The 20,483-nt window shown below is 30.0% G+C and overlaps 1 protein-coding gene across 6 annotated transcripts in view; it reads right to left on the reverse strand.

The window, feature by feature from the left end:
- Nucleotides 1-19,419, reverse strand: part of LOC129915594 (ELAV-like protein 3) — a 39,992-nt gene extending 20,573 nt beyond the window's left edge. For 3 of the 6 annotated variants that reach the window (XM_055995211.1, XM_055995210.1, XM_055995208.1), the window contains exon 1: nt 19,067-19,418. In XM_055995211.1, coding sequence (XP_055851186.1) covers nt 19,067-19,365 — 299 coding nt within the window. In that variant the 5' untranslated portion in view covers nt 19,366-19,418. Of the gene's footprint in view, nt 1-1,135; nt 2,447-19,066 lie in introns of those variants that run through there. The other 3 variants (XM_055995209.1, XM_055995206.1, XM_055995212.1) reach the window with 3 other exon arrangements.
- Between the last annotated feature and the right edge of the window lie 1,064 nt (nt 19,420-20,483).

The following is a 20,483-nucleotide window of genomic DNA, read 5'->3' on the forward strand; positions in this document are numbered from 1 at the left end:
CATGAGCTTAATGTGTAAACAAACTGTCAAAAAAAAAATATATAAATTTCTTTGAAAAAAAAATAATAGCCCCCATCAAAAATAACCACAAACAAAAAAAAATAAAAACTAAAATAAAAAAACTACCTACACTTTACTCTCTTCAATTGAAAATTGCATTATAATACTCAAATTTCTCTCTTGCATTCTCTTTTTTACTGAATGAAAGTTTTTTTTATTCTTATTTTTTTCATTTCAAACATTCCATACATATTAAATTCCCAACCAACCACCCCATTTTAGCCACGACAAACAAAATTTCTCAGAAAATATAAAAAAAAAAAAAACAACAACGAACTAAAAACAAAAAAAAAATACCCCTTACCACCCTCAATAGTAAAAGCTGTATGCCGGAAGAATAGTATTCTCCTAAAGGTATACAAAAAAAAAGAGAAAAATAAAAATAAACAAAAAAAAAATCCCAGGACATACATCTCAGAAGTGGGATAGAGAGCATACAAAAAAAATGAGAGATGGTTGATGCCACACCGCACAACAACCCACCCCTTAAATCAAACCAAATTTGATGCAACATCTCGGCATGGCAGCACTCGCACACAGCCGGTGTTAGAAAAAAGCTTTCTATTGCATTTCAAAGCTTCTTATTTTCTCATCTCTCTTCTTTCCATCACATTCACATTATCAATGTATATCATGTTAAAAAGTATAGAAAGAGACAAAACAATTGACACAGATGCATTGACAACAACAATCAAATAATAAAAAAAAAAAAATAAAGTACAAAATTGCATACATCTCTCTCCCTGAAACTAAATCGATTAATTTCTTCTTCTCCCACAATCATTATTATCATCGTTGTCGTGTATATATAAAAATGAGGGTAAAAATCAGGATACAAAAGCAGGATATAAATGGAAATTTTTTACTATGAAAACGTAAAAATATCCTCCTGCCTTTTCCTGATTATCCTGCTGATGCAATTGTGGGATGCAGAAACACAGAAACACAAAAACGAAAATATTGGAAATGAAGGATATGTGTGTGATGGAGTGTGGACGACGAACTGCTGAGTGGATGTGAGGAATAGTATAAAAGAGGATATAGAAATAGAATTTGATTGAATTATCATACAAACCACTCCTTGATGTCCTGGTTTTTTTTTTTAATTTTTTTTTCTTCTTCCTTTTTTTATATTTTCTTTAGAGCCTCTTGGAAGAACTACTGTGGCAAAATAGGAGAAAGCTTGTTTTTTAAATGCAGAATCCTTGTAGAGAGGAAATTACTATTTTTTTCTGAATTTTTCAGTTAATATCCTTTTTTTTTAATATTCACAACACGCATCACATTTACAAAAAAAAAATAAAACACACAGAAAAAATATCCTGTTTTGAGTATTATTGAGTATTGCACTAGAATTTCCTTTTAAAAAAGAAAAACACACACACAACCCCGCGAATTCGAAGACAACCGACGACGACTCGACTTATGACGTGACTCCTCTCTATGAGTAGTAAAAATATACAAAAAGAATCCTTTTGAGTAGGAGGAGTACAGTTGGTGTTTTTGTTGTTGTTGTTTTTGGTTTAGTAGATAGGTACATAGAAATATCCTTTTTTTTTATTTTGTGGATTTATCCTAGAAAATCACGCGATTTGTTTTTTTTTTCTATTTATATCCTTAAAGAATTTAGGGCGTTTTTTTTTTTCTTCCTTCTTCTGCTTTGATATCCTTAAATTTGCTCAAACAGATTGATTTTTAATTCTTTTGTGCTTTTTTGTATTGGTGCGTTTTATTTTTCACAGAAAAAAAAAATTTTTTTCGTCCTGCTGCAAATTTATTGCAATTGCTGCTGCTACTGCTGCTGCTGCTGCAATTCCTGTATATTCGTCGTGGTTGTATAGTCGACGTTGTGTAGTTGTCTCTCTACTCCTTTTTTTTATATTCCAGTTGATGTTGTTGTTGTTGTTGTTGCTGGTGTTGTTGCCTTTTCTACATATGATGATGATGTCCTGTGTGTGCAGCAACGCGATGTGTAGATAGAGTAGTTTTCTTCTTTTGGGTGTATATACACTATTTTAAGGTGCGGCAATAATTGTATTATTATGCGGTTTTTTTTTGTAGCTTTTTTTTTTAATTTTTACAAAAAGGAAGAATGCAATTATCCTTTTTTTTTCACTTTTAAATAAAAGAAAAAAATTATGAGAGAGACCACTCCGCGCGATAGTTTATTTTATTTTTTTTTTTTAATATTCTGAGTGTAGATATTTATTTAAGATTAGGTGGGGTTTTTTTTTTATATTTTTAAAAGGGTGGATTCGAAGGACGAAGAGTACGTGTATTTGAGATGCAAAAGAAAAAAGAAAAAACTGAAGCTGAATTATCCTTTTTTTTATCTTCACAAATTTTTCTTTGATTTTTATAAATAAGTTAATTATAATATTGAAATAGAAAAATTATCCTTTTCAAATTATGTGTGTGTTTGAGTGTGTGTATGAAAGAAAATTCAATAAGGATATAATTTATATATATGTACTTATTTGAATATATATATATATATTTTTTTTTTTTTTGGTAAATGATAAAACACAACTTGCGTTCAGAGAGTGCAAGAACTAAATGGGGGGTTGTTGGAAACCGACAAAAGTCAGAGGATCCTTGTTCGTTCTGGTCCGGTTTGGTTTGGCGCGGCGCCGCGCGATGGTAGTTGTAGAGAATACAACATTTTTGTGTGATGGCAAGGATATCAGAGAAGCAGAGCGAGCACCACCCACTCACAACAAAATATAATATAAAATCTACTTGGGGAGCTTATTTAAAAAAAAAAAAACAAGTCTACTGGGAGAACATTTTATAGGTTCCTGGTTTGATGTTGCATTGGATTTGTTTTCTTTTCTTTTTTTGTATAAAAAAATCCTTTTTTGTATCTGTGTGTTATTTGTGTTTGTATGTATGTTGGTTTGGTTTGTTTTGAAACTTGACGCTTAAAAGTGGGTTTGGGGTGTAAGTGTATTCTCAGTGTCTCTGCGATGCAGGTCAGTGGGGGTGGTTGTAAAATACGAAAAATATAAACTGTGTTTTTTGCCTTCTTTTTGCACATTAATGGGTGGCAGCAGAGCAGCCATCGTCTCACAACAACAACATAAAACAAAAAAAAAAAAAATAAAAGATAAGGATATATAAGAACAAGAAACAGGACGTTACGTGTGAGAAATATTTAATTATGCGTAAGGGTGTTGCTGTTGCATATGCACTTGTTGTTGTTGTTGTAGGTACGTATTTAATAACGAATATGTGTGTGAAGGGAAGAAAAATACAATTCTGAAGTGCAGGTAAACAAATTATTATGCGGTGGGGATTATTGCCAGGTGAAATCGAATACTACTTTAGGGAATTTATAAGAAAATTTTCACTATTTTCGGATTGGAAATTAGGTTTTATTTTGAAAAAATACAAATTATGAAATTTAGAAATGCATTTTAAAACCAATTAATTAATATTAAAAAAAAAAAAAAGTTACTCATACGCCACAGTGACCATTTGAGTTTTGAAAAGTTATACGATTATACAGTTAACCCAAGTTTTAAATTTTTGCACATGTTGTTCATAGAAATAAAAACAATACAAATCTACAAAGAAGTGATTTTTTTTATTATATACACTGAGGGAAAAAACAACTTAAAATCAACAAAAACCACGTTGATTCAACTATTTTTCGGAATGATTTTGCGTTGAAGACGAACATTTTAAAATCAAAGTAGAACATCGTTAGTTTAAAGTGGTTTACCGTTATAAAACATATTTAAATCAAAGTTGTTTCAACTTAAAAAAAAAGCATCAATTTATTAAAAAAATAGAAAAAATGCGCAGCCGCTGGGGATCGAACCTACAACTCTTGGGTTACTAGGCGAATGCTTTACCAACGTGCTATCTCACTGTTGAAAATTAGAGTGATAAAATGCAACAAAAGCTGAAGTTCGACAAAAATAAAAAAATTTCTTACGTTGTTTCAATTTTATTTTGAAGAAGTTTCATGTTAATTTTTTCAACATTAAATCAACGTTGAACATTTTACGTTGTGTTTTTTCCCTCAGTGTACCTAATTATAAAACACGTACAGAAATTCCAAATATAATTCCATACAAATTACTAGATAATACAAATCTCACTAAAACTCAAAACATAAAATGTAAACATGTACTTACATAGTTTATAACACTGGCACAGTTTTCTACAACTAAGGTTTTCCCTCATCAAAGTAAAAATATTTACACCAATGAAAAAAGATGCTTAAAGTTTAACGTAGTTCAAAAATATACTTAAGCTACACGTTACGTGTAGGTAGGTACATCTATGTATTTCAAGCAAACGATCTCTCTTTGAGATCTTTACTCACTAATTCTAACAATTTTATTGATTTTAGGTTAGTATTTTTATGTCATTTTGCGATTTCAGCATTGGCTTTAAATATCTAATAAGCAACTAGTACTTATGAAATTTGGATCGTTTTTTTTATATATACTATACATAGTTCAAAAACAATTCAAAAATAAACATAATGTTAGTTCAGCTGTATTTTGGGATAGATCTTGAGTGAAAGGTATTTATGTGTTGATTCTAAAAACCAGACGTCATGGCAGACATATTAACATTTCAAACAAATAACTGTCTATAAAGCGGCATGTTTTGTACCTATTTGTATTTCGAGCTATTCTAACTGGTATTGAAAATTGATGATGTTTTTTTTTTTTTTGAATTCAACGGTTTCAAGGTTACTTTTGCAACATACTTTGACAATAAGACAATTGTTATCTTATCCAAATCTTATCTATAGAACTTTGACAAAACATGTTTCAAATAAAATCCTACGAACTTGCTTGAAACTTAGAAAATTTATTTATCTATTTAAATAAAATTTGGATGCCGTTTTGAACAAATTAATAGCCAACATCTACAATCAAAATTTCAAAAAATTGAATGTCCGGTTTTGGAAATTTTCAAAAAAAAAATTTTTGATTTTTTTTTTTTATTATTTAAGTTTATTTAAGTTTTTGTATTCTGAAAGGTTCTGAAAGGGTACAAAACTTGAATAATATGGTAAAATTACCTCATAAAAAGTCGGATTTCTCAAGAAAAAAAATTTTATCTCGGTTATTTATGAAATATTTCCAACAATGTTATACCATTTTGAAAAGAGAATTGAACACACCAACTTTTAAGGTAACTTGCCGAAACATTGTAGTGCATTTTTTTTACACTACGGCTCATTGAATTAGAGTCATTTAAATTTTTTTAGTACTAAGTTGGGTAAAAAAGTAAAATTTTTAAATGCATTTGATAGCAGGGTTATTCAAGGTTCCGTAACAAAAGAAAAAAATGAGAAAAATTAAGATTTGTAGTCACGGCACATGAAAAACCGTCACAGGGTGACCATTTTTTCGAATTTTTTTTCAAATGCCCATAACTCCCAAAATATATGGCTGCGATTTTTTTTATTATTTTTCTGATAACTGTCACCACCTACCCTATCTACCGTTTTCGTTTCGACGTTAACTTTTGGGACACCCTGTATAACTGAAAATGTTGTAATTTGTAAATAAATTATTGAAATCTGAAGGAAATTCAATACTATTTATGGAATAAAATGAAGTTTCAAATTCTTCGCTTTCACACCAAAGCTACAAAAAACTGTATTTTCTTATGTGTAACCATACGCAGGTCACACTGAAATATGTGCTTAAGAGCCCCCGCACACTACAAACTTTCTATCGGCCGATAGTTTAGTCGGTCTCTTAATCAGTATGAAAATGTATGAAGGTGCTCACCGGTCAAAAAGTTTGTTTGATCGAAGAGAAGTTTGTTTTGCTGCACAATTGCCTTCAAACTTAATTATTTCCTACCTAAACGACTATATAGTCGGCTGCCTGTGCGCATGCGCACATCCCAACCCGGCCGTTAGCCGATAGAAAGTCTGTAGTGTGCGGGAGCTCTAAGGCCCGATAGTAAATTAACCCTCTGTAGGCACACCTCTTTTTTGCGAATTTGTTTTATACTTTTTCATGGCACTAGAACTTTTTTCTGTATTCACAATTCCAAAACAATTTATTTTCACCCTTATAAAGACACTTTTATGTGACCACTTTTCATTTTTGTCCTGCCAGATTCGCACCCGTGTGCCGACAGAGGGTTAATAAGTTTTAAAAGTTTTGAAACCAGCTATACCCCAGACGGTCTTGAAACGTCCAGAAATATTTGTTTAAGAATTTTATCCTGCAAAGTTTCAAGTCGATAACATGAACCGTTTCTTTGTTACAGCACTAGAATATTTCAATTTTATAACAAAAAACAAGAAACTATGTGATATTTAAAATATTATTTTCTTTTATGAATATAAAAATTAAAAAATTGAAAAGTTATTTTAAAACTTTTGAGTTTTGAAAAACGTTTGATTTTATTTTTATGAATTTAAATTCGGTTCAATTTTTTTAATTTAATTTTTTTTAATAAGTTTGGCAACAAAAAAATATCAAGTATACAATTTCAAGAAAATAAACGAAACCGAAGCGAAAATAATGAGAAAATTTTCCTCATAAGATGATTATTAGGATGGGTCAACAATCCACTTTTTCGAATTTCAAATCCTAATAGCGCGGAAAAGTGGCCAATGGTGATGACTAAGCAGGGTTTAAAAAATTATCAAAATCAGTTAATATCTTCTGCCTCCAATTTGACATTGAAACTTGAAAAAAATTTACCACCTTAACGCTTTATTTTTTTAATAAAATAGCTTTAGACAACTCTTTTATGACTTAAATATTTAGTAGAAAAAAAATTGTTCAAATTGGGTAAGGTATTCCAGACTTCTGGCGTTTTGAAATTTGTCGAAATAATGCAAAATTCCTATTTTTACGATATTTTTTTCATTTTTATGGACCATATGGTAAATTATTAATTTTACCAAAATAAGAGGTAAAAATGAAGTTGAAACCATCAGGGAAAGTCATGAACTCGCTGAAGATTAAAAAATCTGGCAGTCAAGCTGGCTTTGACTATTTATCATTGTCCTCGCCACACAGTGGTGAATTTGGTGCTTTATGTCGTCAAAAATCATTTGTAAGGCCATTTCTTGACGAAAAGTCATGAAATTTGGTACACTGAAGCATATTAGTATGAGAATTACGAAAAAACTTCCAACTTTTATTTTTTCAAAATGGTGGTTTCAGAATGGTGGAGAGAATAAGTGTTAATAGAATTTTCTTTTTCAAAACTGTACGTAACCTAGAAATTTTAGTAAATGAATGTAAAATAGACGTTTGCACTTGGATTTATGTAGAACTGTTCATATTTAATGAAAAAAAAAAAAATTTAAAATTAAAACAAAGACCACATATTACCATAGTAGTAAAACACAATTTAGACCTTTTTTATGATATTTCTTGGATTTTTTGTTTAAATTTGCACTTTTTTTTATTTCTCACCTATTTATATTCATAAAAACATAGTTACCAACAATGTAACACCAATAAAATCAATTTTTTATGAAGAAAAATAGAAAAGGAATTTGTAATCGTTCGCATCTTAAATTTGTTACGAATCCCGGAATAATCACAGAATCCGTTCGTAATAAATACCTTACAATTTGTGTGAATTTTTTCATTATGGACGAATTCTGGGATTGTTTCCGGGATTCGTTGTAAATCTACGATACGAATAGAATTACTAATAACGACGACTACAGTTTGAAGGCCGTAACACATCGTTTTATTCAATAACTAGTCTTTGAAAAAATCTAAAGCCAATTGAACCTACAAATGGCAACACCTCAACAGCATCATCACTCACTTAATTGATGCGTGAAACTCTCCTCTTACTTTTTGATACAGTCAACACTCAAAGAGCCCATCCAAAATTCAAATACAACTGAAGTTATATCCCGAGATAAAAAAGTGTATACAAAAACAATTAGATATATTAAATTCACATCATATGATTTCAAAGACAATGGAAGAAATTTCCTCCAATTTTTCCCCCAGAGCATGCGTCAATCGAACATTGTTTTACACTCGCACAATCAAGTGCATCCCCAAAAAAAATGTATCCTTCCAACATCATATAATTTTCGAGGGAGGAACCGCATTCCATGTACCGGCATGGCGACTTCCAAAAATATATGGGAAAACAAATCCAAAAAAAAAACAACCATCAAGGAAATATTTTAACACAATTTCCACATACGACACGCGACACAGACAAAAATAGAGAAAAGCTCTCGCTCGTCTCTCAAGACTTATTGTGTAACATTTTTATTTCTAGAGCTTTTCTTGAAAGGACATTGGGATAGGTTCCTTTAAAGCATCATATATGTGCATCCCAATCCACCATTACCATCCCTTGCCTGATGGTGTCGTCCCTCGAGCCTCAACTCGACTCGTCGTCTTCGACCGACGACAACTGCCACCACACTTTGTGTGCCACCAACTTGACTCGGTAGCACTTTATGTCAAAAGACCATTGAACTCTGTAAAGAGAGAGATTCTAGGCAAGAGGGATGGAACTTACGAACGAGGCTTGGTTTGGTGCTTGGATGTTTACAGCAGCCAGCAATATTGATGCTGCTTTTTTAACTTACATACAAATTCTCTGCTCCTGATGCTTCTCATTTTGATTCTTTTGCTGATGTTGAAGCTGATGCTGATGCTTTTGCTGTGTGTTAATGTGAAATTTAAGGGATTACAAAATCCCACTTAACCTAATGACTTGGAAGTGATTATTATTATTATTTCTTTTGGATAAAAATGTATATGTATTTATTTTTGTATATGTATCTACCTAATAATATAATAATTGGGGTTACTCAAGAGGCTTGAGACTGTTAAAAGAAAATTTATATTTAAGTAGCTAGGTAAATATTGTGTACGAGTTTTTATGTATTTTAAAGAAGGAAAAAAAAGATATATTTATATAGAAATATCAGTGTAAGGTACGAAAAAGGGCGGTGTTGTTGTGGCCAGGATTGATGTAATGAATGGAAAAAAGCTTTTGCGAGAGAATATATTATAGCTACTGACTGACTGATGTAGGCAGATGAATGAATATAACAAAAGAAGTAGATTCAGAAAGATACATAGAATATGAATGTTTTCTTAAACTGTGAGTTATGTATTTATTTTAGAATGAATAACTTTTTAGAAGACAACTCCCACCACTTGATATGAAAATTTTGTAAAAAAAAAAGATATTTTCGGAAGCAAACGGTCATCCGAGGAGGAAATTTAAATTTATTATTTAAAGTCATACTCAGAGCATTTTCAAATGCATGATTAAGTTATTTTTGACCTTTTTAAAAATGTACACCCGGCTTGGTCACGCCCACGCAAGGAATCAAATATTTGTTGATAAATTCTAACCAAATTAAACATGGTAATTTTTAAGGCTCAATCACAAAATGACTAAGAAAAAATGCGTTTTTCAGGTTTTGATGCTAAATTTTCTTTTTTTTTTAGAAAATTGCCCCTCTCACCTAAACGGGGGGAGATATACCACCCCTCCCACACTAAAAAAAAAAATAATTGTATTTAATCCGCGTTATCAATTCCAGACGCCCGCTTTTTTCACTTGTTTTGGTACCTACCTACGATCTTTTTTAAAAATTTCTTTTTCTTTTATCAATTTTAGATGAATTAAGCAATATAAATGCACGGTTTTAATAGTATATTTAATGAGGAATACATAAAAAAACAGTAAAACATTAGTTTTAAGGGTTTTTTTCCATCAGCATTTAAAAATATTTCGAGTTCTAATGCCAGTCATACAATATTTTTTTTTTTTTCGAAAAACAACATTGAGGTAAGTGGATCTATTCATACTCGACACTTTTTACACAGACAACTTTTCGATTAAAAAATTACTTGAGCTTAAAAAAAAAAATCAAAAGAATACATTTATTTAAATAAAGAGGACAACTAAGCATAATCGAAAAATTCTGAAAAAAATAAGGGTAACTTTATTTTGTGTCGAGAAAACAATTTATCGGTACCCAGATGAAATTGAAATACATAATGATAAAAAAGATTTTTTGGTCCACCCTAATATTTATTACAATTAAAAAAAAAAAATAAAAATATTTTCCATTCAAAAAATGTTTGCAATGAACAAAAAATTCAATGCAAAATTTGTGCATTAAATATTGTTTTTACTTGCGATATAGGTACTATACATATATCAAGTTATGCATTCGTACAAAAAAAAATAAAATGCACGACTGGGTCGCACGAACTTGCTCTTAGAGTTAAAGTTGTTCAAATTTTTAAGACTTTTTATATGGAAATTTGGAAAAAAAAATAAAATTCGTTTTTTTTTTTTTTAAATAAAATAAAATCTGAAAAAAAATTTTCAAAATCGTTAGGACCTTTTTTTAAAAAACTAATTTTTAATAAATAATTTTTTGGAAAAAATGTTTTAAAATAAAATTGGTATGTCATTTTCTGGAAATCACGAATCAACACCGAAAAACAAAATTTCAAAAAAATTCAATGTCCCGTTTTCGAAAATTTGATTTTTCAAAAAAAAAAATTCAAAATATTTTTAAAAATCCAAAAATTATTTTTTTGGAAATTTGTTTTTTTTTTCTTACATTTAAATTGTATAAATGCTTCCTCACAAAAAGTTTCGTTGAAATCGAATAAGCAGTTTCGGAGATAATCGGATTTGAAAAAAAAAAAAACGGTTCTATGGCAGGTACCGTTAATAATGATTTTCCAAAAGAAAATTTTTCATTAAAAGATAGACCTTAGCTTAAAACTAACATTTGAATTTTTTAAACAAAATCGTTGGAGCCGTTTTCGAGATATTTCAATTTTACTAAAATCGGTATATGACAAGTACTGTTATTTTTGGTCCAAAATAATTAATTCCAAAAACCCCTCTGGAGAGTCGAAAAATAACGCTACATACCAAGTTTGACATTAATCGGTCCATCCGTTTAGGCTGTAGCTCCTTATACAGACAGACTGACAGACAGACAGACGGACTTCCGGGACCCACTCTGACATCGTAATGTCATGGAAAAATGTTATCTCAACTTTTTTTTTTTGTACGAATGCATAAATTGATATATAGTACCTATATCGCAAGTAAAAATGGTGACTTATTCAGAATATGGCTCGATTGTGAAAATTTCAAACTTTTTCAACAAAATTAAGCAGTTACTTGGATTGGAAATGCTTAATGAAGGAGAAAATGCGAAATTTAAAGAAATTTCGAGGCTTTTTGTGTCAGTTTATAGCAAAAATGGCAGCATTGGTAGAGAAAGAAGGATAGCTCTATGGAGGATAACCAACGATGGCTTCACTTTAATTTGTTTGTCAAGTTCGTAAGCCAGAATATAAGCTTTTGTTTGATAAACAAATTATTCTTTAGAACTTCAGGCAAAAAATGGGACTTCTGATTGACATACCCAAACCTAGTTATGATGGCACAACAAATCCTAGGTACACAACCAAAAAAAAAAAAACATGTGTGCAAATTCACACGTGGTAGAAGTGAAACCTTGAAAAATCGTTTTTCTTGCAAAAACAAAACAAAAAATCGAAAAAATCTAAATATGTATTATATCCAGGGGCGTATACAGGATTTCTTCTTGGGGGGGGTCATGCCAAATTTTTTTTTACAAAAGTTCTGATAGTAGGCATAAACTTGAAAATGTGCTATTTGAATTAAAAATATTAAAGTTTGCTCGTTTTGCATATCGAATCGAGCAGTTCCGAAGAGTTCTAAATATAACCAAACAAAAACGTTGTGTGATTCGTTTGCTTTTGTTTAGGGTTCAACCTTAAGTCTAACCAATTAAGACCATCCTGTCCTTAAAGTACAGTGTAATGTATAGGGATAGGATTTTCATACACTTAAAAACGAAAAATATGCGCTCAAAATATACTCTTAAAAAAAAGTATGCACTTTAAATATGCTTTTAAGGAAACATGAATTTGTAAAATATCAATATTTCTTTAAAATTATAAAAAGATTTTACTTAACTTTTATGAAATCTATATACGAAACCATTTCCTAGTTCAAAGATGTTACTTTTTGGAAATATTGGGGTTTTCTTTAAAAACAATAAATAAAATTGGCGAAAATTTACTCTTAAATAATCCAATTTATCATTTGAGCGTGTTTTTTATGAGTTTGGACAATGTTGATTTGCCAGTTTTGCACAGCATTTGCTTACATTTTTGACTTTTTTGCAATTGACTTTCAGTCACTTTTAGTCAAAAATTTTAAGCGTGAAATTTCGTTATTTTTGCCAATTTTTGCGAAAATAAAATGCTAATAAATGCAAAATATGCAAAAATATGCACTAACGACTGATTGAAATTTAAAGGAAATATCCTGATTTGTGTACATACTTCGTTGCCATGCTTCCGAGGTGTTCCTAAAAAAACATGCATTTGCATGGAAACCCGATCCCTAGTAATGTACAAGTCCTTCGATTCAATAATTTGCCTTTAAACAACTCTGCATTGTTTTCCGATAGTCCAGAATTATTTTATAAGTTAAAATAAAAATCATTTTAATTTAATAACACTGGTAACTTTCGAATTAATTGTATTCCTAACCTCAGGCAAACGAATCGCAAAGTTTTTCCAAAAAAATTGTGTTTGAAAATATAAATTTTTTTTAAATTTTGTTTTAAAATTGTACGCGAATTTTTATTTTTTTTAAGAAGATTCAAATAGGTACCTCTATGAAAATAGTAAAGACAAAAAAATATTTTTGTCGTAACAGAAAATATTAAACAAAATTATGCTAGTTTTAGGGTAGATATTTTTTCGAAATTTCAAACGCCAATACTAATTAAAGAAATGCTTTAGATCATTCACTAAGGATTTTACAATTTTCGGCTCTGATTTCGTCAGCTTTGAGGTATTTATCGGCGGTTTAAAATATAAAACATATTCAGTTATATTTATTAGATTTTCTTAAATTGATTATCGAAGGATATTTTAAGTGATCTAAGCTTGCTTAAATATTTAATTTGCCTATAGACAAGCTTGCTTATATTCTTATCTATTTTATCGGTTTAGTCAAAATTAAAAAAATATTTGGATTTTAAATCCATACAAAACTGTACAACACAGCTTAACTTGTAGCCTATCAATGCCTTACATTATCGAACGAATCAAAATAATCCTAATCCTGTATAGCGGTTGCTAAAAATATCCCCAAAAATAGTTGGTTTGAATACCGAAAAATTTTTTCACTTTTCATTTTCGTTCATGTTCTAAAACTTCGACATTTTGCAAATCACATAACAATTTTATGTTTATGTTTTGAGTTCTTGGGGGGGGGGGGGGGGGGGGGTCATGACTACGTGACCCCCCCCCCCCTGTATACGCCGTTGATTATATCACCTTTCATATGACGCTTCAATAGCATATTTCTACCATGCCTACAAAAAAAGTAAGAATTTTTTAAGCCAACCATGTCGAAATTTCGAACTGAGATTACGATACTTTCTACACTGGTGGCTGGTCATCGGCAACAGATCTCCACAGGTGTTTTGACGTATTTTTCAATTTTTTCATTTTTAGATTGTGTAACTTGTAGAGCACGTACCGTACCGTTATGATATATCAAATAAAAGGTTATGTTATAAGCATGCGTATTAAAGTTAAATCAAATTTGTATGTGCACTAGATCAAAAGATATAACGTGTGTAGAAAAAGAACATCCTTTTACCGTTATCTCAGAATTTTGAATATGAAATTAATTAAAATTTTTGTACAATTATAATTTATTTAATACTCTATCTACAGTACAAATTTCATTCATCTATCTATTAAAACAAGTTGAATGTTCGTGTCGCGTTTTCGTTTCATCTTGTTTCAAATCACTACGATACTAAAGAAGTTTTCACTTCAAAAACAATAAACATTAAATTTGTTCTTTAAATAAAAAAAAAACAACATTTTAAATGAAATTGAGCTCGAAAAATATTATGCAGTTTAATTCCTTTTACTAAGATGCATTTTTAGAAAAAAAATTTTCAAAGTCGTTAAGTCTATTTTTTTGATTACATTTTTTTTTTTTTAATTAAAAATAAAGTTGATATGCCATTCTGCAAACAACTATTTATCAACACCTTTAACCCAAACTTTCAAAAAATTAAATTTCAGGTGTTCGAAAATTTGATTTAAAAACATACAAAAAATCGTTAAAATTGAACGAGTTATTTGAGAGAAGGTCAGAAATTTAAAAAACGGATACATGAAAGGTATACCGTAAATAAAGATTTTTGAAAAAGATATTTCTTGTCTAAAAATTATTACTTGAGTATTTTAATCAAAATCGTAGAAGCCGCTTTTGAGAAAATTAAACTGGTCCAAAATTGGTGTATTTCGGGTACCGTTATTTTGATAAAAAAAAAAATTGCAAAAAAAACCCTCCCTGTACAGTGTCCACAAACTGCTACTCCTTAAACAGACCGACAGACAACCTAACAGAATGACAGTCAGGTGGACTTTCGAGACCCACTTTTTTCGCATTCTCTATCATCGTTCTATCATGTTTAATAGTTTTGTTCTACAAACAGTACCTCTACCTATGGTGATACGGAGGGAAATATCAAAAACTCTGAAAAAAAACTAGGCAATTTCAATTACAGCCCTAACTGCACTAGATTTGGCATTTATTTATTCAGACAAAATATTCAACAACATTTTTGTGGGTAAGAGTTGTTGACAGAAATATTCTTAGTCTTAATCCCAACAAATCTCATTGAACATTTTCGCACAATGTTGAAAAAAAATGCAACATTATTTCATTTTTGTAGGTTTGTAAAGTCCTTTAGAAAAGTCATATAGAACATTATTTTAGTGTGAGAAAAAACTTATATTATATGTATACAGGGTAGTGTGTCCCTTATTTTTAGCATTGCTGAATTTTAATGCGCATATGGGCTGAAAAGTTTCGAAACACATTTTTTTTAAATATGCTAATAATATGTTCCATGTAGTTTTAAAGTGTTTTCTTTTAAAATAAGTTGAAACTGTAAAATTTGTGGGTAAATTTGACTAATATCTTCAGTACTATATAGTCTAGTGCATTTATAATTTGACCCAGCAGTTTGTACCACCCCCAAATTTTTTTTGCTCATTCGATAGAACATTGGCTGAATATCATTACCCTGATTTTTCGCACTCGCGAAATTCACCCTTGGCCGCCTTCTTGGATTTTAGTTTTTGATGAATTTCTCGATTTCTATTTATCCTACATAAAAGTTGTGTATGCAAGAAACGTAGGCAATTAAATTTCGGGTCTTTTATAATAAGAACACTTTTTCGATATTCTGAATATTAAAAAAGTTACAAGCCAACAAAGTAAAAAAAACAGAAAAAAGTGACAATTTTAAAGTTTCGAGCACTTTTTATCAAAATTATGAAAAAACCTTCCGTGATAAGATTATTAACCTTAAAATTCTCTACAACTCTGCTAAACAACTTTTTTTTCTATCGCTATAAATACAAAAGTTATTAATACTTTTTTTTTTTAAATGCTCTTTTTTGTTTGTGTTTTGTATCTTTACTTTTTTCTTAATTTTTTAATTTTTTTTTTACCAAATCTTGAATTTTAAATGATTAGTGAGTATTTTATAGCTTTACGTTACAAGAGAAAATTCAGAACCTGCAATTTTTTTATACCTATTTAAGTTTCTTCATTGCGTAAAAAAGAGATATTTTTTAACAAAAAAGTATTAGTAACTTTATTAATTTAAGCGATACAAAAAAAAGTTTTACAGCAGAGTTGTAGAGAATTTTAAGGTGAATAATCTTATCACTGAAGGTTTTTTCATAATTTTGATAAAAAGTGCTCAAAACTTTAAAATTGTCACTTTTTTCTGTTTTTTTTTTTACTTTGTTGGCTTGTAACTTTTTTAATATTCAGATTATCGAAAAAGTGTTCTTAACATAAAAGACGCGGAATTCAATTGTCTACGGGTGTTTTCATAAACGTCTGCCTAACTTAGGCCTGCGTTAGTCGTGTTCATAAAGTCGGATCTGCGATCGGACTAACTTAGTCCAACTGCAGTTCTGCTGTTCATAAACGTCAGTATGTCGTCAACATCGGGCAGATTGCGCAGCCAAAATTTTATTGCTGCAGAACTCAAGAAGAAATTTATTTGACTCTTGATTCGATTTTTTTTGTTAATAAATGTAAATATTGTTAAAGAAAATGAAAAGCAAACATATTAATTAGGGTGGTGCAAAAAATGTTTCTTTTTTCATTTTTCGAAAAATTTAAATTTTAATGACACAGAAAATTTCGAAATCGTGTTTTTTGAGATAATGTGTTTATATTAATTTTTTTCGTATTAGGGTGGCTCTAAAAAATGTTATCTTCTACAGTTGCTTGAAGAATTCCAAAAAAATCAACGTGGATATTGTTTTGACCAAATTATCGAAGAAAAAAAAAATTTCCATTAGGGTGGTTCAAATTTTTTTTTTAATTAATTACAAAAAAAATTATTTTTCACTGCAGAGAAAGTTTGTAAAACATGGTTTATGAAATATAATGTAATTTGGCATGAATTTAATATTACTATAGCAAAAACGCACTTAACAAACTTTCTGTGCACTAAAAATCATTTTTTTTTTTTTCAAACGCATAAAAAAACTTTCTTGAACACCCTAATTAAAAATTTTGTTTCCATAGATAATTTGTTTTAAATGTGAACCACTCGGTGTTTTTATTATTTTTTTTTTTAGAAGAAAGTTTTTTTTTTAGCCACCCTAATGTAACACGGTTTACAAATTTTTCGTGGTATTAAAAACAATACTTTCGGGAACTGAAAAAGAAATATTTTTTTGCTTAAACAAAACTCATTCTGTGGTAATTTTTTATATTTTTTTTCTGACGTTTATGAACACTCAGTGACTGCTGAAAATTGTACCAACGCAGGCCTGCAAACATTCTGCAGAATTGGTGTGTTCATTAATGCAGCAAAGCAGAAAGACGATTGGACTGACGCAGATTTCCGACGTTTATGAAAACACCCTACGTTTCTTGTTTACACAACTTTTATGTAGGATAAATAGAAATCGAGATATTCAACAAAAACTAAAATCAAAGATGGCGGCCGAAAGGTGAATTTCGCGAGTGCGAAAAATCAGGGTAATGATATTCAGCCAATGCTGTATCGAATGAGCAAACAAAATTTTGGGGGTGGTACAAACTGCTGGGTCGTCCATATATGAACATCATAAATGAACTGGACTAATAAGAAAAATATTCCTATAGCTAATAATAATTTTTGTAAACCAGTTAAATAAAGCCAACTTTAAAATACTTTTTTGTGTAGGTATATCTACTCTTTATAGTGCTGAAGATATTTACCTACCAATTTTGAAAATTTTCTTTCATTTTGTTTGTATCATTTTACCGAGTTTTTAAATAAAGCATTTCAAAACTTCCTGTTGAAAAAGTAAAATTGACAAATTTCCTTGATTTCATTTCGTTCTCGAGTTAACGGTTTTTACGTTTGTGTTATTTTCTTCCGAAATTTTCGGTGGGCGAGATCAAAAATATTTCCAAATCTCTCAAATTTAATCTACCTACTCTACTAGACAAGAATAATGTTTATTTGGTTCTTTTACTTTGTTTTTATTTTTCATGTTCAAGACAAGATAATACCCTGTGATTTTCCATAACCTATTGCTATTACCTACCAAATCTAGAAAAATTAGCAAGTAGTTATTTGAAGATGCATAGGATACCTTACAAAAATTATAGCTTAGCACAGATGTATTAATTTAAATCATGATTCATTGATTTAACCCCTTGTAACCCAACATCGTAAATTTTAAAATTAATAATGTCAATCGAAAGGGCTTAAGCTATAATAAAACACGTATTTTTTAAAAATTCAATAAATTCATTATTTTCTTATTTATTTCGAAATTTACGCAGTAAAAAAAAATTTTAAATAATTTATTTTTGTATATAAATGCAAAAATTCAAACAAAAAGCTATTTAATATTTATTTTTAGGCGCATTCCTAAAATCCAAAAATAAAACCCCGTTAGTTTATGCACGAAAAATATTTTTTCTGAATTTCGTAGTTTTTACATAAATTTGCTTGTTTTCCAAAAAAGCCAAACTTTCAACATTAACTGCCAATTAAAAACTATTGGTGCTATTTATTAGAAATATGGCGCATTATTTCGATAAAGCAATTCTTAAAGATTATGTAGGAAGCTTTAAAAGAATAAAAATATGTTTTTCACAGCTTTTGGGCGATTGTTTTCGGTTTGTTACAGAAATGTCACATGGGGCTACAAGGGGTTAATAAACAAAATTAAACTACCCATTATATAGCTACCTAACCTACCTACTTTCGTACCAATTCTAATTAAAAAAAAATCAAAGTAGGTATGGGTACTTCGATTCTTTTGATTTATTTATAAGTGCATCGAAACAATAATTTTGTACCTATCTAAATAGTTATCATTTTATTACTATTTATTGCCCAATTCATTTAATACATTTCCGTTTTAGTTGCAACTTGAACTTGAAAAAAAAAACTAAAAGCATCATCTAGTGGCAACACTGATCAGCATGCTTCAAATCAAATCACCAAATCACGAGTTTCCCCAAAAAAAAAAACGAAGTGCATTGGAATGTTTACGTTCCACTTTCATTCATGTATACAAAATTCGCCGTCACAATGATCATACCCACACACACACGATCATTCTTATTTCCACTCAAAATAAAATCACACACACACAAATCTTGCACGATACAACTTTCGCTGCAAAGCTTTCAGTTTTATTTTTTTGTTGGTATTTGTCTAGACTTTGCAGACAGCTCGAACAAAAAAAAATACAAATGGCCAACCACCGTATAACACAAAATTTATGAAGAAAAAAAATGTTGCTGGATAATAAATTAACAGGAAATGTTGTCTTTTGGGATATTTTTGATTTCAAAACGGAAAGGAACAATATCTTATGAAAATTTTAAATTGTAGAAATTGTCTGAGAGTTTTTTTTTTTTTTTGTACTCACCTTACCACTCGAAGGACAATCGAAGTTGTTCGTTGGTTGTCATTTGCACACTGGTTTCTTCAATTAATGGCTGCAAAATTGAGTGATCGAATGGCGGACGATAGAATGGAGGAGGATTTTCTGTGGGGAAACGAATTACAGGTCGATTGATGAAGGTCGTCGCAAATCGTTGACGCATATGGTGGGTGGTATTTGAGAATCCTGCAAATTGAGGGGGAGGCGGACGAAAGAAATCAACTTGTTTGAAATAACGAATTGCGGTAATATGCGGATGGCACTGTTGACGATTTAAATCACTGTTCATTTTTCGCACAGACAACTTAAAAATCTAAAAAAATATCGTACCACAATTTGTATCAAATTTAAAAGAAAAAAAAAAAAACAGAAACCACTCGTAAATCAAACGTAGATTTTAGAATCTAGTAAAACTTTTACGCGATTACATGTGTAATAAAAACCTATTCCCTATATCAAACAAATGTAGCGAAACTGAATTGAAAAGAGGAAGCAATAAACCGAAAGAATAATTATGGTCAAAACCCAGATAAAATAACTTTTAAATCGAACTCAAATAAATGAAAGAAAATCAGGAAATTGCGACCAATTTAGTCAAAAGTTTTTCGAGTCTGAAGATTTTACATTTTACAACCGTTATCGCTGATTTTTGCTGCGATACAAAAAAAAAATATACTAATGCAGTCCTTCTCCTGAAAAAATGTAATAGTATGGGTGGATATATGCGTAGGGGTAGTTTCGTCTGGAAGTGCCAAATTGTTCATTTTTGTTGATCTTAAATCTTGATTGAGTGGTTTTTACTGATGTGCTCCTAGAAATATGCAACATGTTGTAGATGTCAGTTTTGTTTTTTTAAGGCACTGCCAGATAAAAAGTTTATTAATTTCTTTTTAAAACATATTTAGTTCGGTTTAAAATAAATGAATGGGGTTCTGGGTTAAATTTATTTATGCTTAATTAGTTAATTGTTAATACGTAAAAAGACTCTTATTATGTCTGTTATGATCATAATTTTGATTTAAAAAGGTCACGAAAATAGGAATAACTCTTATGTCTATTGTGCTTAGCTGTTTTAAGGCTTTTCAAGATTTTATGTTCTATTTTTGCCAAATAAGGGTAAACAATTTTACAACTTTGGCTGACTTTGTTTTTCGAATGAACTGAATAAACAGTTTTCATATTGATTTCACTACTTCGATCCAATTTGGTTGGAAAATGCCATTCTCGTTTTGTGAATAAAAAACTTCAAATTAATTTTACTCTATCAACATGCCCCAGATGTACGGAAACATTAGATATCAACCACCTCCTAGCCCACATCAACCGCTCCCTACCCAACAATGATGACAATATTTACGAAATTCTCAAAAACATTAACGTTCAAAATTTAGATACTATTCAAAGAAC

The sequence above is a fragment of the Episyrphus balteatus genome, chromosome 3 (assembly GCF_945859705.1).
Source record: "Episyrphus balteatus chromosome 3, idEpiBalt1.1, whole genome shotgun sequence".
Taxonomy (NCBI): Eukaryota; Metazoa; Arthropoda; class Insecta; order Diptera; family Syrphidae; genus Episyrphus; species Episyrphus balteatus.